The sequence below is a fragment of the Rhinolophus ferrumequinum genome, chromosome 18, assembly GCF_004115265.2.
Source record: "Rhinolophus ferrumequinum isolate MPI-CBG mRhiFer1 chromosome 18, mRhiFer1_v1.p, whole genome shotgun sequence".
NCBI classification, from domain to species: domain Eukaryota; kingdom Metazoa; phylum Chordata; class Mammalia; order Chiroptera; family Rhinolophidae; genus Rhinolophus; species Rhinolophus ferrumequinum.
The window spans coordinates 43897955-43919278 of record NC_046301.1 but is presented as its reverse complement, the minus strand read 5'-3'; the positions used below and the strand labels follow the sequence as shown (position 1 = coordinate 43919278).

Below are 21324 nucleotides of genomic sequence, written 5' to 3'. Positions count from 1 at the left end.
CCGCTAGCGTTGTTGTGAGGACTAAAGGAAAAGCCTGTGAGAACTCTTAGTAAATGTCTACTTAAATATTGTGGTGGTTTACTTTACGATAGCCTTAGATTCCTGGCTCTTTGTTAATTGAGAAAAGGGAAAAGCTTCTTCTGCAGGTACCCAGAGGACGGGGATGGGATGGGGTGGGGTGTGTGTGCGCGCGCGCGCGCCGTCAATGGAAGGGCGGGGCTGGGGCTGGGGCCATTGGCCTTGAGTCAGACACCGGAATGTCTCCTAAAAATGGCCACTGAGCAGGCATTCTCTTCCTTTGGTCAGGAGGGTTTGGTTCTCTTGCGCTTGCAAGTCTTGGAGTCTGCCAGAATGAGGCAAGGTGGGGGCGGTAAGTGCTTCCTTATGTTTGGGGTCCATCTCCAGCTGTCTTTGGACAAGGAACCAAGTCTCTGATGTCTATTTTTCTAATGGGACACTTAAACGAGGACACCACCGAGGCTCAGCTTTCTAAGGCGCACACGATCGGGGAAGGCGCACTTCCGCTCCCCACTTAGGAGCCGGATGGCAGGCCGGCGTGGGGGAAGGGAGAGGTCGGTGGAGCGGAGGGAGGGACCGTATCCGGGATTGTGGCAGCTTCCGACCAGTGGTCGCGCTTCCGGAGAGGCGCTTCCGGTGGCGGCGGCAGCAGCGACTGTGGTGGTTCCGGGTGTCTTTGTCCCCCCGGTGTTGCGGCCCTGGCCCGCAGGTAGGTAGGAGGCTCTCCGCCGTCCCTCTGCCCCTTTGCTCCTCCCCCGATTGAGGGGCTGCGAGCGCCGGGCAGCAGAGATGCATGGGGCGCGGAAGGAGGCGAGCCCCCTCGGCCTGCAAGTCCCGTCTCCCTGGCAACGGCCTCGGCCCTGGGGGCGGGCGGGAGGAGGAGAAACCGCGCGCCTGTGTCCTCCCACGGTGGCCTGGCTGCGTCCAGGCCTGGGAGATTCAGCGCTGGCGGCCGCTGAGGCGGGTGCGAAAGGTCGGGGAGCGCGGGAGCGGGAGAGCGGGCGCGCAGCCGGATTCGCTGGCGGCGGGGCCACACCGCTACCTTTCCACCAGCCCGGCCGGGGGACAACGGGCCGAGCTTCCGGGGAGAGAGCCCAAATGATCTCCTCTCCCGCAGCACCCTCCTCCATTTTTCCGGGCCTTGCGTGGACATTTTGGCTAATGTATTTGAATGAATGAATGTCTCCGGGGCTCTTTCTCTAACCCCCGCCCCCCAACCGTCTGCGGGTGGCGTAGAGGAGCATAGTGAGAGGAGCGCTAAGTTGTCGGGACACCTGGGTGTGAGCGCAGTTTTGTCACTAACTGGTTATGTGGTCTCAGGCAAGTCTCTTTTTTAATCTCTCTGAGCTTCAGTTTACTTTTCTTTACAATAGCACGATAGTAGCACCTGCCGCTAGGTTATTATGAGGGCAAACTGGAGCAGTGTAATTTCATTTTCTGGTTTCCCTTCATCCATCGCCTCCATTCACTCTCAGCGCCCTCCTCCCATTTCCTTAAGATCCTTAGTTCCTTTTTTGGGGTTGATGAAAAATTCCCCTGTGAGCTGTTAATTTATTTCTCTTCTGATTGAAGGTTTTTTCCCAAGACTCTGAAAGAGGACAACATTTCCAATGTCCCAGTTTAAGCGCCAGCGTATCAACCCACTTCCAGGGGGACGCAACTTCTCAGGTGATCACCTTTATCCCTACCTGCGCTCATACTGGGAAATATGTACTCTGGAGCTAGTCTTTTAAAATAGGGCTTTTGGGGTCTCTGTGGTGGAGGAGTTGCTTGGAGCCACTTTGCCCTTTGGGTTTGCCTTGTCCTCTAGTTGACTCTAGTGTTCGAGAGGGTGGGTGCAATTCCTGGAGACTGCTTCTCTGTCCCCATAGGCGCAGCTTCAACATCTCTTCTGGGTCCTCCTCCTGGTTTGCTCACTCCTCCTGTGGCCACAGACCTGTCCCAAAATGCCAGGCACCTTCAGGTAGGTTGAGCATCCTTTCTAGTGAGTTTCAGCCGTTGGGACTACCCCAGCATGCATGGATGCCTGCTGCTTTCATTCTTACATCACAGTGTTCATCCTTCCTGGTACTCCTGTCCTGGGCCAGTAGAGAGGTGACTAGATACCTCTGACTGGGGGGTCCTAAGCTCTGGCTCTAGGGAAATCTTTAGGGTGCTTCTTGGAATAAAAGAACTGGAAATCCTGGAGAAGCTTGGGATGCAGGAACCAGCATGATCCCCTGCCCCATGCAGCTAGATTATGTCCATTATACATGTACGCTTCCTCCCATGTGACTTTCAGTACAGTGTTCTGATTGAGCTGAGGCGGTACATAGAGATGAGATTCCAATAGCAGAACTTAGACAGATGTCCCCCGTTTCACACTGCACTCTTCTCCTGTAGGGTGGGGAGAAGCAGCGGGTCTTCACTGGCATCGTCACCAGTTTGCATGACTACTTCGGAGTGGTAGACGAAGAGGTCTTTTTTCAGCTCAGGTAGGTTTGAGGCGAGTGTTCCTTTTGGATTTAGTTCTGTTACCACGCTTGTGGCACCTCCCCCCCCCCGAAGCCATTGCTTTGCTGTGTTTAATGTGGGGTGTGAGAAATCTTGATGGGAAGGGCCTCAGGGTAGTCAGGGTGGCTTGGCCAGGGTTTCTGTTCTGACTGGGCCTCCTGGCTTGTGTGCCGGCAGTGTGGTGAAGGGCCGGCTGCCCCAGCTGGGTGAGAAGGTGCTGGTGAAGGCTGCATACAACCCCGGCCAGGCAGTGCCTTGGAATGCTGTCAAGGTGCAAACGCTCTCCAACCAGGTACTGGTCTCTCCTTGGAATGTGCATTGGAGGGGGAGGGAGGGAAGCCCGTGTCCTGAAAGCTGGGCAAGAACCTTACTTTTGTAGAGGGTGTGGGACTGCATCTGTCTGAGGTAGTCAGCACATCAACTATGGGATGCCCTGAATTTGCTGGTTACTGTCCTGCAGCCCCTCCTGAAGTCCCCAGCACCTCCCCTCCTACACGTGGCAGCCCTGGGCCAGAAGCAAGGGATTTTGGGAGCTCAGCCCCAGTTGATCTTCCAGCCTCACCGGATTCCCCCACTCTTTCCTCAGAAGCGTGAGTACCAGTGGCATGGATGTTGGGGTGTGGCTCTATGGGATACTCTGGATGAATGGACTTATAACTGTCAGGTTGCTCCTCTGTGAGTAGAAGTGAGTACTTTTGTGCACTGGAAAAAAGGGACAGGGAATTTGAACAGAGATTTAGGGTTTTTGAGTCACCAGCCATTTCCTCTCTGCAGCTCTGAGTCTCTTCCAAACATCCCACACACTTCATCTGAGCCACCTGAACAGATTTCCTGCTCGGGGCCCTCATGGCCGATTGGATCAGGGACGAAGGTAAGAAGTTGTTTAACCAGGAAAAATGCTTTAATTTCTTTATTTCCCTATAGGAGCAGTGTCCCTTTCTTTGTCACCTGTTGACACTAACAGTTTCTTCCTGCAGCTAGATCCTGGTCTCTACCCTGGAATAGGCAGACACAGTGTGAGGGCTATGCAAATATTGGGACTGTATAAACTGGTTCAGCAAGCAGGGATTTGATGTAGTTCATCTTTCAAAATATATTTAATTTTTTCTTAATATATAATTTTCCCTTTTATTTCTAGTCCCTTAAAATGGAGAAACTAAGAATCAAAACTATTAAGAAAATAGTAATTGTCCCAAAAAAGTAATTTTGTAGTTTATGTTTTAATGTCTAGTGTAAAAATGTTTCTTTCTTTATATGTTGTCTATATCAGCGTGGGGGTGGGGTTAGAATGTATATGTTGCACTCTGCCCAGAAGGCCAGGCCTGTGCTTTGGGCATGCAGATTGCTGCGTGGCTTTGTGTGGCGCAAGCATGGTGGTTTTGGACTGTTAGGGCCCGTAGGCCCTCCTGTGTCATCTGTGAGAGGCGGGCACTGCCGGGAGCATGCGGCCTGTTCTCTCTGGCTTACATGTTCCTTATCTGGCCTTACCCTCTCTCTGAAGGGTTTTGCTATATCCCTGGGAGTTAAGCTCTAGTCTGCTTAAGACTTGTTCTAGTTCTATCTGTTGGTCTTATTTTAACTTTTTATTATGGAAGATTTCAACTATAAGCAAAGTAAACAGAAAAGGATGATGTGCGATCCTTTTGTAGTTGATAAGTGTAATGCTTGGGTGTTCACTCTCTTGTGTGAGATGTGCCTCCCTCAAACCTTGTTATGACATCGGCACATTACCTGTCTGACATGAAAAAAAGAGAAAAGGATGATGTACTCTTATATACCCATCTCTTAGCTTCAAGTATCTGCATGTGCCATTCTTTTTCATCTCTACTACTTATCTACTCCCTGCGTTGTACTTGATACTTTAAAGCAAAATTTATATATGTCAAAATGCACAAATCTTAACTGGATCATTTTGACAAATGGAAAATCCCATGTAATCCTCACTTCTATTAAGATGTAGAACACTTCCTTCACTCCAGTACATTCTTTCATGTTCTAGTTTTCTTCTGAAATGAGAACTGTACTGAGAAGGAAACAACCCCGGATCCCAGATGCTAGTAAATTATTGCAATCCAAGGTGAACTCTTAAAAGGTTCATAGAGTAACTCCGAGAGAAAGTTTAGGCAAAGTGATGCAGCTAGTCTCTGTGCTGAAGCTGGTGTTTGTTCCCTTTGGGTAGGTCATTGTGAATTCTAACTGGGGGGATGCTTTGATTGTCTAGGGTTATTTTCCACAATGTCTCCACTACTTTGAAACACATTGTCCCATTTTCAAATCACTGGTACGTATTTTGCATGCACTCACACCTCTTGTCCAGTGCATCTTCCTGGTTTTCAATTTCCAACGACTTCCCACCTCTCACTTTCTGCGAGTTTATTAAAGGCCTCATTACAAAATCACAGCAAAAGCACAGCAAGTGCCCTCAGGGATGGTGTAGCCTGGATGGAAATTAATGAACTTTCTGCTTCGGGTTCAAGTTCAGCCTTTCTATACAGTCAGTTGCGTTTGATTGTCCTGGATATGTCAAGCCCTGTGCAAGGCCCATGTTACATTACTTTGACTAATGCTTCATTGTCACGGCTTCTAGAGAAAGGAGACGTTACCATTAGGAAGGAGATGTTACCATCAGTCAGTAGAGAATTTGTAGAATAGGAAAGGGGGGGTAGTAGAAATTAGGTCACTGGGGGGGAACAAGTGTTTATAAAGGAGTCAGCCACAATAGCGTTTTGGCTGGAAGCCAAGTTTTATTGTGAATTTCAGGCTTTGGGATGCAGGGATCAATATTTCCTCCTGCTGAGGTGACTGAGATGCCTTCCCCTGGTACTGCCTGTTCCTGACCAGTCCCAATACGGAGAGACAACTGGCCGTTGAAGTCACAGGATTCAGTGGAACATCCAGTGTAACTGGAGGGTGACAGGATTTATTGAAGAGGTCACTTCAGTTATGGGCGAGCTGAAGAGAGTTGTCAAAATGTCTTGGGAATGGTTCTTCTATAGAAACATGGAAGCAATGATATCCCACAAAAGCCAGATCTGAACGCAGCTTTTGGATAGAGATGCTAATGAACGAGGAAATTACCCAGGCAGAAATAAGAGGAAAGAAATACTTAGTTACTTGGGTGTAATGACTAGGGAAACAACCCATGCGGGTCTAAAAGAAAAGATCAGCAACTTTCTGGAAAATTTAATCCACTCCGTTACCTCAGCATGAAGAAGTGACACTTGATTTTATTTGCCTCATGAGACATGGGAGGTTTCCCCTTGTCTGTCATTTTATAATGGTCTAAATACTGTTTTTATTTATTGCACCTATAATGTAGTCATACCATAATAAATGATTTATTACAAAAATGTATAGAATAGTGCATGCTATTATATAAAATTAAAAATTAAAAATGTACGTCCCCTCATTCCCTTTAAAGATAACCATTCTTAAAGAGCTTTAGAAAATAATTTTGAAGAGAAAAATTACTTAATGCTACTTTTCCCATGTTCTTTTCTAGTCTTTATATACAGAGGGTGCCAAAAAAATTTATACACATTTTAAGAAAGGGAAAAACTATTAAAATTGTAATACTCAATATATACCAATAACGAAAGATGACTACAAGTCACGTTTGACTTCTGCAATTACAAGAGTTGCTCAAAGTGGTTACCATCAGCGTCCAGACATGTCTGATTACGGCGAACTACTGCTTGAGCAACATTGACCAAAGTGTCCATTTGTATACATTTTTTTGGCACCCCCGGTATATTCATACTTTTCATAATTTTAATCTTACAGTTTAAATTATTATACATTCTTATTAAACATTTTTTTCCATGTGGCTGTGTAATCCTCATAATTGTTTTAATGCTGCATGATTATTTACTATAAAAATTTGGATATTGTTGGATGTAAATGTGGTTTTCTTTCAGCTTGAATTTTTCCCACTATATATCACCTTTTTTCTTCTTTTGAACTGACTTCCTTGGGATAAATTTTCCATAGTGGAATTGTTGAATGAAAGGGTTTGAGTATTTTTCTGACTTTAATGTGTACTGCTAAGAGTTTGTTACAAAAACTGTCTCTTTTAATAAAACTTCCTTTATAGAACCCTTAGCATGGTACCATATATGTGTCTCATTTAAAAAAAAAAAATCAGTTAAATTATTTTTTTGCTCATTTCAAAAAAATTATGTTAACTATAATTTATAAAGTTTAGAAAATACTAAATTATTCATGAGCTTTATAAGTCAGAGGCAACCACCATTAATATTTTATTTTCAGTTAAAAAAAATTTTTTTGCACAGTTGAGTCACTACTGTACATACAGTATTGTATACTATTTTTTTTTTGAATTTTTATAAAAAGTTTATTTGCGCCCAACTGATGACATGCTGGAGAGCAAGATCTCAAATGCTCCCCCATACTATTCTGTTTAACATTAGTGGTTTTTATTAAAAGCATTTAAATATCCATTTTAGTATCTTGATAACAATCTGTTATATGGCTGTCAGCGTGGCTTCTTTATCCATTTCTTTAATGTTGGAGATTCAGATCATTTTCAGTTCTTTTTAGGCCAGTATATCTTGAGTCTGTAAATAACCGTAATTTCTTCTTTGGTGATGGATCAACCTCCAGCGATGACTATGACTCCAAGAAACGCAAACAGCGGGCTGGTGGAGAGCCTTGGGGTGCTAAGAAACCAAGGCATGACCTGCCTCCTTACCGGGTCCATCTCACCCCCTATACTGTGGAGAGGTGAGTGGCAAGGCTGGGGCGGGGTGGTGAGGCTCGCAGCTGGTAACAGTTTCTTGTGTAAATGAGACAAAGTCTATGTGAGAGTTTGTGTGTTTTCTTATGATCTTTTGTTTGTTGTTGTTTTCGCTTTTTAATGTGACAAATTTTTTTATTTCAAAATCTCAGATTTTAACCAGCAGAGCAACCACTGACATGGGTGCCCTGATAGAACTTTATGGTTTGATCACCAGAAATTATTATGTCAGGCTATAATTGAGGCTTGCCAATCAAAATCCGGGTACCCAACAGCAGTTTTCATTCAGGTAGAAACTAAGGCTCGTAGGCACCCTGGACTGGTTTTCTAGGGACCCTCTGCATTATTTTTTAAGTGTCACAGCATGTCTGAGGACACAGGTCCATCAGCTTACTTCTCACATGTAGCAACGATTGACTAAGACGTGGATGAGCGATTCCAGATTCCATCTAGCAGTGGAGAGGCAGAGCTCCCGTTGCTGTATTAGATAGGCCCCCAAAGCAAAGTCCATGTAAACCTGAGCTGAGGAGGTAGCCTCCTGGCATCTCAAGAGGGAAAGGAAGGAAGGCTCCCACTGCTCTTCCCGCTGTCACTGGCTCCTCCCCCTGGCCCAGGTAGGACTTCTCTTGTTCTCCGTGCTGACCCACCTGGCTCCCAAGGTTCATCTTCCTCACAAGACACTGGTTCTCGAGTCATGTAGAGGGGGGACTCTCCTCGCATCAGGTCAGAACATGACTGCTAATAATTAGCGCACACACAGCTGTGTTTTTTAAAAACACAATGGAAGCCTATTATACATACTGTTTGGTAGTTGGCTTTTTCACTTAATAGAATTTATTCCGTATTAATGTTGATTAGATCTTGTTTCTTTTTAGTAACTACACGGTATTCCACTGAATGGATGGGCCATCATTTATTTAACATTTTCAGTCTTTACTTATCCTAAATATTGTTGTAATAAACACCGTTCTACATACATCTATGTGGACAGGTGCAAGCATTTTATTGAGATCAGTTCCTAGAAATGGAGTAGCTGGCTCAAAGGGTCTGATTTTAAACTTTGATGGATATTGCCCATTCTCTCAAAGAAGCCGTATCACTTTACTTCTCACCACTGGGGCATGAAGTACTAGTTTCCCCAGGCCTCTGCCAATATTGCATTATCAGACTTTTTGATCTTTGTCAGTCTGATAGCTGGAAAGTGATATTCTGATTTGCATTTCTTTAATTATAAGTGAAATTGAGCATATTTTTATGGGTTTTTAAGTCTCATTTCTTTTTCTGTTAAAGTGCCTGTTGATGTAATTTTTTCCAGTTTTTTCTTAAGACTTGTGAAATTTTTATTAGTGATTTGTGGGTTCTTTTTACATTGACAGTGAACCTTTTTGTTTGTCATGTATTGCAAATGTTTTCTGTTCTTTTTTTTTCCCCACTTTGACTTTATTTTGCCATTAGAGGTTGTTAGCATTTTAGTGGTCAAATCTGATTCATCTTTTCCCTTCCAGAGGTGTCTTACTTAGAAAATTCTTTCCCAGATTATAAAATAATTTGCCCTCCCCCCCAGATCTCTTATGGTTCCGTTTTAAACATAATTTGTCTCTGATCATTCTGAATTCCCCTGCTTCCTTCCTACAGCCCCACCTGTGACTTCCTAGAACTCCAGCGCCGTTACCGCAGTCTCCTGGTTCCCTCCGACTTCCTGGCTGTGCATCTGAGCTGGCTGTCAGCCTTCCCGCTGAGTCAGCCCTTTTCCCTCCATCATCCGAGCCGTATCCAGGTATCTTCTGAGAAGGAGCCAGCTCTAGACACTGGTGCTGAGCCTGTCCCTGCAGACAGTGACCCTGCTTACAGTTCCAAGGTAAGCGTGTTCGGGTCCTGCCCCTTTCTCCCATTGATGGAGGCTGAGAAAGCTCTGAGTATCTCTTCCTGCCACTCCTGCACAGGTACTGCTGCTCTCTTCCCCGGGATTGGAGGAATTGTATCGTTGTTGCATGCTCTTTGTGGATGACATGACTGAGCCAAGGGAGACGCCAGAACACCCTTTGAAGCAGATGAAGGTGAGAGCTGCAGTCCAGAAGGCCAGGTGCATTGATAATGTCCAGGTCCTGTCACATTGTCAGCAGCTCAGTTCCTGTTCACGAACGCAATGAAACACAGTTTCAGAGCTGAAATTACCTCGCGTGTTACCAGGAGCACAGCATGGCTCAGAGATGTTCTTACTTGTCAGAAGGTCACATGGCTGGTTCCTGTTCATGGGTGGAGACCCTTCCCCCCCACACACACCCTGCCATGTGGACTCATCACCACACCCTGCCGACTGTGTGCTCTAGTGGTGGCAGGTTGCCTCCCAGTGGGAGACCCAGGTAATTGGTGTTTCATTTCTTATCCCTGATTTCTTCTTGTAGTTTTTGCTGGGCCGGAAAGAAGAAGAGGCAGTTCTGGTTGGGGGTGAGTGGTCTCCTTCCCTGGACGGCCTTGACCCCAAGGGTGACCCGCAGGTGCTAGTCCGCACTGCCATCCGCTGTGCACAAGCCCAGACCGGCATTGACTTGAGCGCCTGCACAAAGTGGTGAGTGGCTGCCCCAAGCTCTGGTCCGTGGGCCGGCTGTTGGCGAGACCATTCAGGCCACGCTTCCGCACCCTTCTGACCTGTTAGCTCTCTTCTGTTCCCTACTCCTAGCTCCTCCCTCCCTCCCGCCCTCCCAAATGGTCACTTCGATCATGAGCATGACAAGGGAGGTGTATGTTGAAGGCCAGCTGACCCCCCGCCAGCCCCTGCCCAGCCCCATTCCGCACTCCTCCTTGTTGTCTGAGCACCTCGGATAGTAAATGTCTGCTTCCTGGTGTCTCCCCATTGACTAACCAACCATTTCTTGAGGACTTGCTCTGTATCTTTTATTTTTGAACTTCCAAAGCTTGGCTTGCAGTATGTGCTCAGTAAGTGTTGACTGGAAACTGAAACAGTTGCTTGTGAAGGTCACAGGTCAATACCTCATTTTTCCCTTTGCTGTGAGCAGGTGGCGCTTTGCCGAGTTTCAGTACCTGCAGCCGGGACCCCCCAGGCGGCTCCAGACCGTGGTGGTATACCTGCCCGATGTCTGGACCATCATGCCTACTTTGGAAGAGTGGGAGGCCCTGTGCCAGCAGAAAGCTGCAGAGGCAGCAGCTCCCCCAACCCAGGAGGTGCCAGTGGTAAGGCTGAGCCCTAAGAACAAGTGGGGAAAGTCAGTGCCCTGGCCCCTGGGCCCCGGTCGTCACCTGGCTTTTGTCACAGGAAACAGAACCTACAGAACAGGCAGCTGATGCGTCGGAGCAAGCAGCAGACACCTCTAAACAGAATGCAGAGAACCCAGAGGTCACTGCACAGCAGGAAATGGACACTGATCTCCCAGAGGCTCCCCCACCCCCTCTAGAACCTGCTGTCATGGCCCGTCCTGGCTGTGTAAACTTGTCCCTCCATGGTATTGTGGAGGACCGGAGGCCAAAAGAAAGGATCTCCTTTGAGGTAGGTGTAGGCGTCGGGAGGCTGAGCGGTGGGGTATGCGGTTGGCTGTGCAGTGAGGTCTTTCCGATGCTCACGGCCACTGCCGCCCCCTCCACCAGGTGATGGTGTTGGCTGAGCTGTTTCTGGAGATGCTGCAGAGGGATTTTGGCTATAGGGTTTATAAGATGCTGCTGAGCCTCCCTGACAAGGTTGTGGCCCCACCCGAACCTGAGAAGGAGGAGGCGGCCAAGGAGGAAGAAGTGGTGAAGGAGGAGGCGGCCAAGGAGTCCAAGGATGAGGTACACAGTGAGGGCACAGCCGCCGAGCCAGACGCCGCGCCGGTGAGTACCTTTGCCCCGGTGCGCACTGGGCTACACGTGGCAGCGCTGCTCTGAGTGCTGCCCGGCTTGCTTTCAGTACTGCTCTCTGCACGCGCCCCGAGACCGCGGTGTGTACGCAGGTGCAGGGCGCGTGGGCCTCGCATGGGGCCGCGCAGCTAGTGAGTGGTGTGTCCAGGGGAAGGGGAGCGGGGTTGGTGCGCCGGCAGCACCGGATCTCAGTGAATGAGAACACTCTGGAGTAAGGTGTCTCACCCACTGGCTAACCAGAAAGCAGCATGTTTAGCCCTTTCAAAAGCACATGGGGCTTCTTGCCTAAATACTCTCAAGCAAACGTAATTTCTTATGGAATGAGATGGACTCCTGAGGAGAATCCCAGGTGTCTGGGAATCGCCCTGCTCTGAAGCCTCATGCTTGTCTCGTGTGTAAAGAAATACATCACCTGAGACGGTACATAGAGCCCTTGATGTGGTGCCTGCACGTGGTTGATACTCAGGATTAGCCATTGTTGTTGTTGTTAGTAATTACGGGTGACAGTTCTCCTCATCTCTGTCTGCTTCCCCTAGAAGGAAGATGGGCTTTTGCCCAAACCTCCGTCTTCTGGGGGAGAGGAAGAGGAGAAACCCCGGGCCGAGGCATCCGAGGACCTGTGTGAGATGGCCCTCGACCCAGAGTTGTTGCTGCTGCGGGACGACGGAGAGGAGGAGTTCGGTGTGTGGTGGGGAGACGCGTGTGGGGGGCGGCTCCCTGACTGGCCCCAGTGCCGTGCTGTGAGCACTGGCCGGTGTGGCCTTGCGGTCCCTGCTCCAAGCTCACCTCGGGCTTTTGTAGCAGGGGCCAAGCTGGAAGATCCCGAGGTCCGGTCGGTTGCCTCGAACCAGTCAGAGCTGGAATTCTCGTCCCTTCAGGACATGGTGAGACCTGTTCTACCCCTCCGGCCTCTGACCATGCTGCTCAGCAAGGCCGGCCGTGTCTTTGCAGAGGGATACTTCTGCCAAATGACTTCTGGCATCTGTCAATTTGGCAAAAGACAAAATGTGGTTCTTGGCTCATGGAATGGCACTTCATAGGATCCAGTATCTCCGTCAGGGTGAATCTGAGCGAGGTTATCTGGTCAAGGAGCACCCTAGGTTCCTGTGTGTGACAGCCCCTGGGTGAAAGTGCCCTGATAGGCCTTTGGTTATAGGCCCAGGGTCAGGTCTCCATCTGGAAGGTGCGCCTGCGTGTGATTGTGTCAGCCAAGCTGCCTGAATTTAAAAGGTTACATCCTTGGTGATTTAGCCGATGAGAGAACTATGGGTAAATTCTGTTCGTCCTTGTTTTTCTTGCAGCCCAAGGAGCTGGACCCCTCTGCTGTGCTCCCTTTGGACTGTCTTCTCGCATTTGTCTTCTTTGACGCCAATTGGTGTGGCTACTTGCACCGGCGAGACTTGGAAAGGATTCTGCTTACCCTCGGGCTCCGGCTCAGCGCAGAGCAGGTGCCTTCTCTTGCCTCCCCTCGGTCCTTTCTGAGGTGGCCTAAGGTGTGCACAGGCACACACAGCTCCCATGGGGAACCAGGAGGCCCGAGTGCTAGGTTCTTGCACGTCCCAGGGGTGAGGGCCTGTGCCTTCTCATCGGACGGGATCTTGGGTGTGTGTTTTCTGTAGGCCAAACAGCTGGTCAGCAGGGTGGTGACGCAGAACATTTGCCAGTACCGCAGCCTTCAGTACATCCGCCCGGAGAGCGCGGACGGCGGGGGGCTTCCCGAGGAGGTGCTCTGTGGTGCGTACCCGTGCTCTGCAGCCTGCTGGGACGGGGGTAGGCCGCTTCCTCCTCCTCACACCCGACCCTGAACTCCTTCTCGCGGCCCCACCAGGAAACCTGGACCTGCTGCCTCCTCCTGAGCAAAGCGCAAAGCCAGGAGCTGCCCCTGTGGAGCACAAGGGCCTGGTGTCCCACAATGGCAGCCTTATCGATGTCGGGAACCTGTTGCAACGTGCAGAGCAGCAGGACAGTGGGCGGCTCTACCTGGAGAACAAGATTCACACACTGGAACTGAAGCTGGGTGAGTGGGCTGAGCTGCAGGGATCTGTCGGGCCAGGCAGATGTGTGTCCTGGAGACCAAGGGGGAACCCTGCTCCTTAGGCTTCGGGCCTCTTGCTCTGATCCATAACTGAGCAGCAGACTTCCTGGTATGTCTCCACCAGAGGAGAGCCACCACCGTTTCTCAGCCACGGAAGTCACCAACAAGACGCTGGCGGCCGACATGCAGGAGCTGCGCACCCGGCTTGCCGAGGCCGAGGACACGGCCCGGACGGCTGAGCGGCAGAGGAACCAGCTCCAGCGGCTGCTACAGGACTTCCGGAGGCGCCTGACGCCCCTGCAGCTGGAGATGCAGAGGATGGTTGAAAAGGTGAGCTCCTGTGAGAGAGCTGGTGCGTCGGGCTCGGTCAGGGTGACGCCCGTATGGCAGCCCCTTGTGTCCAGCCAGTGTCCAGGTCCCCTCACCTTCTCCATCCGCTGGAATCCGTCAGTCAGCAGCTTGCAAGCTCATCTCCCAGGAGCAAGTGGGTAGTAGTCCTTCCCCTTTGGGTCCTGATTCCTGTTCCATCTGCTTCAAACAGGCTGACAGCTGGGTAGAGAAGGAGGAGCCAGCACCTAGCAACTGAGGGCCTGGTGCAGGAGCTGCCGTCCTGCGAGGTCAGCGATGGAGCCTGCTGGAGTTAGAGCCCTTTGGGTCCAGAAAGAAGCTGGAGCAGGACCTGGGAGCCATAGGCCGGGTGGCTGACCCATGCTCAGCCTGCGTAGGGGCGCTCGGGCCGTCAGGGTGGCGTCTGCCTGTGCTGTGTGGGACGGACGAGTGAGGAACTGGTTCCACTTACAACTAAATCTAACATCTGCACCCCTCGAATGTCATTTTGCCCTCTACCTTGGGGTTTCTCCTGGGGCCCTTTAGTCTTGTGCTTTCTCCTGTCCTCTTCCAGTTTAGAGTAAGACGGGAGGAAAAGGCTTTTCGACTATGTCATACGGTCTGATGCCAATAAACTGAAGAAACACACGGAATCTGGCTGGGGTGAGAGCCCCTTCCTCTGGATGGCACAAATCCTGCTAGGTTACAGGAGCAGGTTCTTGGGGGAAGGGTCTCCAGGGGCCTTTGCAGGAATGGAGTGAGTGCTAGCGAGCTCTCCTTGTGGGCTGTTTGCCAGTGAAGACTGTTCCAGCCACCCCAGACCTGCCAGAAGAAACCAGCACCTCTGCCCCCTGGCTCCCCGTGTTCAGAATGTGGTATTGGCTATGGCCCAGCCTTTTTCCCTGTTCCCCGTAAGTCTCGCCTCCTTCCATAATCCGTGGTTTCAGTTTGACTTTGTATATAAAGTTGGGATTTTTTTTTTTTTTGGCTTTTTGTTTTTTAAATAAACCAAAGTCAAAAACAAACCAAGTGTCCTCCATAGCTTTCCCCTTCTAGATTTGCCTGTGCTGCCACCGTCCCTCCTGGCCCTCACCCAGCCTCCACAGGATAGAGGTAGTCACTTCCAGAAGGTGAGCGGGGCGGTGGGAGAAGAGCAGCTCCTTGCACTGGACTCCATGATGGCTGATCAGGAGAGGATGTAGTTGGGGTCCTGCCAGCTCAGCAGGGCAGCGTTACCTGGAAAAAAACCTGGCGTGCCTCTCCCCTCCTTGCCTTAGTTATAGCACAATAATACACGACAATTTTATTGAAAAGTTTACTTGAAAAAATAAAATTCCAAATATTCAGGTGAGACAAACCCACTGTTCTTGCTTTAAGGCCTGTCTGACATTTTTTTGTGGTAGGTTGTTTACATGGATAGAGTCCACTGTAGCCCATTCCTAGGGAAACTACAAGACTTGGGGTCTGCCCCTGCACTTGACCTAAAGGATAGAAATGGGCTAAGCCAGCCTTTGTCATCCTGGGAGGCTAGAGTCGGGCCGGTAAGGGCCGGAGGACCACGGCACTCACATTTCCCAGGGCAGGTGTGGCCCTCTCAGAAAAGCAGTGAAGTGGGAAAGCAGCAGGGTGGGTGGACTCCCCAGGATGGGTCTTGGAGGTAGGTGTCATCCCAACCACAAAGGTAAGGCTGAGACCGCAGGTGAGCTGACGGAGCCTCCCTGGGCCGGGAGGCACTGGACGGTTCTGGAAATAACCCGCCGCCTGGGGTTTTTCTGGGCTGCTTACCTGAGTGCAGGCTCCTGCTCATGGGTGGGGAGGTAGCAGCCTGCCTGGGGCTCTGGGTGCTGGGCTCATTCCAAAGGGCTGGTGAGGTAGGGTGAGAGCCGCTAGCCCTGCACTTCTGGGCAGGGCCTTTGCAGATGCCTGAGCCTAAGCTTGAAAAGGGCAAAGACTAGAGAGGCTGACTTGTATCCCAGGAGTCTTCCCGCCACAGTCAGTCATCGGCCACAATAGAGAGGGCTCTGAGCTCGCTCAGTTTGGCTTCATTCTCCCGCTCCCGCTGCTCATCGGAGTGGCCGGGCTGGTCAAGCTGTTGGGTCAGGTCTCCGAAGATCTTATGCATTTCAGAGTAGTAGACGACCTGGGTGGGAGGCAAGTGGTCAGCGGGGCTGGGTTCCCGAACACCAAGCTCCCACAGCACTAGTTCTACGTTTCCTTCTATGTGGGGCCCAGAGCGGGACGGGAGAGGCCGATAGGAACGAGGTGGGGGCATGTAAGGAACCAGGGGCCCATCAGCAACTCTCAGATGACGGAGGGCTGCTTAGACCCAGGGCCTGAGCAGGCCCAGGGCGGGAGGACGGGCCATTTTTGCCTCAGTCTCCATCTTCTGACCAAATGAGAGTGTTTCTAGGAATGTGTCCCACACTATTCAACACCCCTAAACCTTACCAAGTTGCCTTTGGGGAGAAGGAACTCGACTACTCTAGAAACTCGGAGTGCCATTACTGGCAGGGCCAGGCCAAGCGGTAAGTTTGGTGGCAGGGCCGCAGCTGAGCTGCTTCTGAGAAAGTGGCTCCCACAGCTGGGTTTGAGAGGGAGCTAAATCAAGGCCTTCACATCCTGCTGTCACCTCAGTGGACAGGGGCCTGGGCTAGTGCTGGGCGAGGGCAAGGCATGGCCTCCTCCCCACTCCCGGCCCAGAGCCACACTGCGTGGCTGAGTCACGAGTGCTCACTTCTCCAGTGACTAATGGCAGTGCAGCTGCAGGAATGGGCGGCTGGTGCTGACAAGACAGCAACGCCCTGTGCCACCCCACTGCCTGGTGACAGGGCATCCCGAGCCCCCAAACTGCTTCACCCTGGGCACTCTAAAGCCTCAGACTCTGGAGCTTCCTCCCCGAGCAACAGGATGGAGGGGGCAGGGCAGCCTTCAGGGGCCTGGGGGCTGGCAGTGAGCAGTGACTGCGCAGAAGGGAAGGTAGAGGCTCCTGAAACACAGTCCAGGCCCAGCAGGGGGAAGATGCTGGAGGGAAACCCTCACCTCCAGGGGCAATCTTCCAGGGCCAGTGGGGGAATATCTACCTCCCTGTGCATGCTAGCTCTCTGCCTCATTCTCCCCTAGCGACCAAGGATATAGTCATTAATGAGTCCCATCTCCGACATCAATCCTGCTCAGGGTTCCTGATTCCAAGTACGTGGACCCATGGATTTGGGTGCTCTCCATAGATGGCAGGTGGCGAGGAAGGAATCAGGCTTTTCCTTGGGCGCCTGTGATTGTGGACGCTACAAGGATTGAGTGTCCACTGGAGGGCGCCAAATACCCAGGCCAAGGGCAGACGTGGGCTGGAGGGGCACCGGGAGGCCCTGAGCCTGTAGCTTTGTGACCGGGTGGGGACGCGGAGCACCTGCAGTCAGTTGGGGGGTCCCACGTGGAGGACACCTCTTGGCTTTGGCACCTCAACCTTTTCTCTTTTACAAATGGGGACTAATCCCTGCTAATGCCTGAAAGACGGCAGGGTGCTGGGGATGAGATGGGCAAAGGCTACACCCGTCACTCTGTGTCCTTACACCCTTGAGTCGCGGGAGACACACGGCTGGCCTGTCTGACCCTCCAACTGCCTGGTACCAGTGTTACCGCTGTGCATGTCCACCCACGCCCGACCTGCCTCTCCCAATGGAAGGCAGGTGCACCAGGCACCGGAAGGGGCCCTGAGCAAGGCTCTCCCCAGGTCCAAGGGTCGCTGAAAGTCAAGACACCTCGTGGTCTCCCGCCAAAGGAAGAGGAGGAACGAGGGTGGGGATATGGGGTGGGTGCAGGGTGCTCAGAAAAGGGCCTTCACCCCGTAGCCTCCGTCCTGACTGCCTGAGCACACCAGGCATAGAATCTGCCAATCAGTGAGCTGGTTCCTTCTGCTCATGGTAAAATATGAGAGAGAGAGAATTTGAGAGAACTGTTCAACAACAAAGAACTCTGTCCTAGGCTGCCATTAACCAAAGAGCCATGTAGGAACCAAAGACAGAAATCCCAGCGAACGACCAGAGGCCCCTGGCTTCCATTGGGGTGGTGCCAGGGCAGGGCGGGGGTGGGGGGGGTGTCTTGGCAGAGAATGGCTAAGTCCCCTTCTGGTGTGGGAAGTGGGGACATGAGAGACGCCCAGGACTGTGTCCTGTGGGAAAGTGCTGGACCAGTGTCCGGGCAGGTGGGAGCGGTTTTACCTGTGCACGGATCAGGGACTCAAAGCTGGGCTGGAAGTAGTCGAGCCGGCTGTTGTGGAACCGCGGCATCTCATCCAGGAGCTGCTTGTTCTTGGCCTCGAAATCCTCCCGCACAGGCCGAAGCTCTTCTCGGGCCTGGGGAGCAAGACCCTGGCTGTCACAACGGTCACTGGCTCACCCGGTACCCCTGGTGAGGGCACTGGGTGTGTGGGCTGAGGGGGTGTATCAGGGCAGCTGGTGTCTTGGTCCCCAGGTGGAGGAACTGGCCACGCAGGACACGTGGGCCGCTGCCATGCCCCTCCCTCCTCAGTACCTGGTGGAGTTTGGCCAGCACCGGCCCCGTCTTCTCCTTCTCCTCATACTTCTCCACCTTGGCCTGCAGCCTCCTGTAGTCCTGCAAGGCCTGCTCCCGCCGTTTCACAGCCATGTTGAGACTCGGGAACACACTGCCGAACCTGCCGACACGGCCGGGTGGGATCACGGGCTGGCAGCTCATCGTTCACTCAAAAGTACACGCTGAGCGCCTACTAAGTGCCAGACCCTGTTCTAGGTCTCGGGGTTTCGCTGTGAACAAGAAAGGTGAGGCTCTGGCCCCCATGGAGCTCATGCTGTCTTGGGGTCAGGCCAGGGAAAGAACACAGGGCTAAGGGTGATGCCACTGGCCTGAGTAAGACGCAGTGGGTCAGGAATGCATGATGCCACTTAGGCTGCCACTGTCCCTCCCCGGCCATCTCATAGGACCCGCCCCACACTACAGAGACCTGCAGTGGAGCACGGCAGAGCTGAAGACTCCCTTCCTTTTAAAGAATGAAAGAAACTGAGGCCAGAGCGATGGCATGTCTAAGGTCACAATGAGGCAGTGACGGCTCAGCAGAGAACTCAAGTGTCCCGTTCTGCCTGGTACCTCCCCACTACCTCAGATACCACCAGCAGATGACAGAACTGCAGTCAAAACCTACTCCGGGTGGTGATCACTTTGTAAGGTATATAAATGTCCTATCACTATGTTACACACTTGAAACTAATATAATATTGTATCAACTATCCTTTAATAATAAAAAACAACACTTCTATATAAAGAGGTTTCTAACAAGCAAAAAAAAAAAAACAACCCTAAAAAAACAAACAAGAAAACCAAACCCAAACAAACAAAAGCCTGCACGCAGGTTTTCTGGAACAGGACAGGAGGAGACGGGACAGACAGTGCTGTCAGCTGCTGGAGGCCACGGGGGCAGGTGTCTACCATGCAGCTGGTGGAGACCCGGCCCCACAACGGAGGAAAATGACAGTGCAGTGGTTATCTGGGGTTGAGAAGCCCGGAGTGGGTAACCCAGGACCAGAAAAGTCAGTTCCTCCAGGAGCACGCCAGAGAAGATGAAAGATGGGGATGGGGGCATTGCTGATTTCAGCTTTGCACCAAGCTCAGAACCAGGAGTGCGTCTGAGCTCATGGGTCACCTGTGGGTAGTTCAGATACCATGTAGTGATTTCCGAGTCTGCCTCTCAGAGAGACATGACCATGAATTTGGTTTTCAAAAGCCTCAACAAGTCAAGGGTACGTACACATGATGTAAGAGTAATGAATACTTTTGGGGCGGCCGGATGGCCCAGTTGGTTAGAGCACGAGCTCTCAACAACAAGGTTGCCGGTTCAATTCTCACATGGGATGGTGGGCTACGCCTCCTGCAACTAAAGATTGAAAACGGCGACTGGACTTGGAGCTGAGCTGCGCCCTCCACAACTAGATTGAAGGACAACGACTTGGAACTGATGGGCCCTGGAAAAAACACACTGCTCCCCAATATCCCACAATTAAAAAAAAAAAAAAGAGTAGTGAATACTTTCGCCAAATAATACAGAATAGAAACTTCACCAAGGCATTAAATGCCCAAACAAAGTTTTAGGTCCAGGCAGATTTTGATGAAACAAAGGGCTTATCCAAGAAAGGCAACTTAAAATGAATTCTAACTTAACAGGTGTCTCTGTAACGGGCTCATGCCCTAACTGGAAATGCAGAAGTGGGCGAGACCATGCAAACGCCTCCGAAGCCTCAGTCACACGCCCCTTCACATAGTAATCAAGTCAGTATTTTTTAATGACTGATTTGCCAGACAGAAGATGTAGGCCTACTCGGCGCTGAGCAAACTGGCTGTGGGGACCAGCCAGCTCCAGGACAAACCTCCCCCCGGTAGGTGCGAACAGCTGAGACCATAGGGAGGAGCAGTTGCTAGGAGAGCCCCTACCCCTTCCTGGGAGGAGAGTGTTCAGCAGCTGAGGCACGTGGCTCCAGGGAGCAGGTGCAGTTGGGGCTGAGAAGCCACCACCCCACCGCCCCCTCTACCCAACTGGACAAGGGGCCACCAGCAGCCATCTTGATTCTCTCATTAGAAGCAACCCGCTGCTTGGGTGGCCCCAGTGCCTGGGCTTCGGCCGTCCACCTGCTGGCTGTCGGATGCAGGGCAGGTATGAGCACAGAGACGGGAGAAGAATAAGGCAGACAGGAAGCCGCAGGTGGAGCGTGCCCTGGCCCTGCCACAAGCCCACCCCTTCGACTGCATTCCTCAGGAGAAAGGGCACCCCCCAAAGGAAGCCCTGTGGGTGCGGAGCACCCCTAGGTGCAAGGCGGGATTATCACCATGCTGGCTGCTCAAGCAGCTCTTGAACCCTCTGACCCCCGAGCACTTGGGCGTTGGCTCACCCTCATAACCCACTTCCCTCAGGTGTCAACCAGGGGTAACTTCCAGGGCCAGGGTCTGATATACCAGGAAAGCTGACGAAAGGCAGGGACTGGATCAGTCCACACAGGAAACAGACACCCAACCTCAGGGCTGAGTCCTGAGCCCAGAGGGGAGAGAGAGGCATGGATCCGGGGTTCCTGAGTTCCATGCAGTGCCAGGCAACCCTCAGGGGATGGGTGGTGTTAAGAGTGGCTGTGTCTGCAAGATGCTCCCTTCAGCCTTCTGGAAGCAAGAGCACCTGCCCTCTGAGGAGGAAGTGGCTGCAGTGGGAACGGGGCCCCGTTGCTGTTGGACCCTCCAGGAAAACCCTTTCTTCACCGTAACTTCTGCCTCCCACAGTGGCACCCGTCAGTCAGACCTGGAGGCCATGGAAGGCTCAGCTGGCTTAGTCCACTGTATACGGATCACCAATCACTTAGCACCCAGGGGCTTTGGGCCCTGGCTTTGGGACTCCTGCGGGGTAAGGGCAGGGGCCACGCCCTTCTCACCTTAAGGTGGGGAAACTAAGGTTGGGCAGGGGAGATCCGAGAGAACTGTGAGTGGCTGACGAGAGCCTGGGGGACCAGGGCTCTGCAATCCCTGGGCTCGGGTTACTGCCCGCTGAAGCCGCACCTCTCATTTATGACTTAGAAGCAACAGAAAAAACTGCCAGCTCCATGTGTCGGACATATAAATAAACAGCAGGGTGCTGTGCGCAAGGAGAGGAACTCATGCCTCAGCAGGGTTCCCCCGACCCCCCATGACGGTGCTTTACTGCTTTCCTCCACTTTGAGGTTGGGGAGGAAAGCTGCAGGGAGGTGAAGTTGAGCACAGGCTGGCCCCGTGCCTGGTCCCTCTTGGACATGCCCCTGCGGCCCTACAGAGGCACCCGATGACTTTACCTGGCAAGGAT

General features: G+C 51.7%; 2 protein-coding genes and 1 non-coding gene across 6 annotated transcripts in view; 2 read left to right on the top strand and 1 right to left on the bottom strand.

Annotated features, from left to right (window-relative positions):
* The first annotated feature begins 231 nt into the window (after window positions 1–231).
* On the top strand, window positions 232–14506 carry CCAR2 (cell cycle and apoptosis regulator 2). Of its 4 annotated transcripts, none has more exons than XM_033133681.1 (21): window positions 232–370; window positions 1591–1686; window positions 1890–1981; window positions 2401–2492; window positions 2689–2803; window positions 2972–3101; window positions 3286–3382; window positions 7135–7254; window positions 8903–9125; window positions 9211–9324; window positions 9673–9836; window positions 10285–10459; window positions 10542–10772; window positions 10871–11092; window positions 11656–11800; window positions 11921–12003; window positions 12421–12567; window positions 12739–12853; window positions 12948–13136; window positions 13279–13484; window positions 13696–14506. In XM_033133681.1, the coding sequence occupies exons 2-21, from the start codon at window positions 1629–1631 to the stop codon at window positions 13738–13740; spliced, it is 2763 nt and encodes a 920-aa protein (XP_032989572.1). In that variant the 5' UTR covers window positions 232–370; window positions 1591–1628; the 3' UTR covers window positions 13741–14506. The 4 variants fall into 4 exon arrangements, with proteins under 4 accessions (XP_032989572.1, XP_032989571.1, XP_032989574.1 ...); XM_033133680.1 differs by lacking the exon at window positions 232–370 and adding an exon at window positions 572–727; XM_033133683.1 differs by lacking the exon at window positions 232–370 and adding an exon at window positions 572–727 and having other exon boundaries at window positions 11924–12003; window positions 13696–14430.
* Window positions 4149–4252, top strand: LOC117038621 (small nucleolar RNA U13). The gene has a single exon (XR_004425710.1). It is a non-coding gene; the product is annotated as a small nucleolar RNA U13 (small nucleolar RNA).
* Window positions 14507–14865: 359 nt separating the features above from the next.
* BIN3 (bridging integrator 3) overlaps window positions 14866–21324 on the bottom strand; it is a 38221-nt gene continuing 31762 nt past the window's right edge. The window contains exons 7-9 of the mRNA XM_033133684.1: window positions 18009–18150; window positions 17696–17830; window positions 14866–15621 (exon numbers count right to left, since the gene is read on the bottom strand). Coding sequence (XP_032989575.1) covers window positions 15475–15621; window positions 17696–17830; window positions 18009–18150 — 424 coding nt within the window. The 3' untranslated portion in view covers window positions 14866–15474. The remainder of the gene's footprint in view (window positions 15622–17695; window positions 17831–18008; window positions 18151–21324) is intronic.

Excerpts from the sequence above, each read along its gene's own strand:
- CCAR2 (XM_033133681.1), top strand. The coding sequence starts at position 1,629 with ATGTCCCAGTTTAAGCGCCAGCGTATCAACCCACTTCCAGGGGGACGC. Across the intron at positions 1,687-1,889 it reads AGGGGGACGCAACTTCTCAG|GCGCAGCTTCAACATCTCTT; the intron begins GTGATCACCTTT and ends CTGTCCCCATAG. Across the intron at positions 9,837-10,284 it reads TTGAGCGCCTGCACAAAGTG|GTGGCGCTTTGCCGAGTTTC; the intron begins GTGAGTGGCTGC and ends TGCTGTGAGCAG.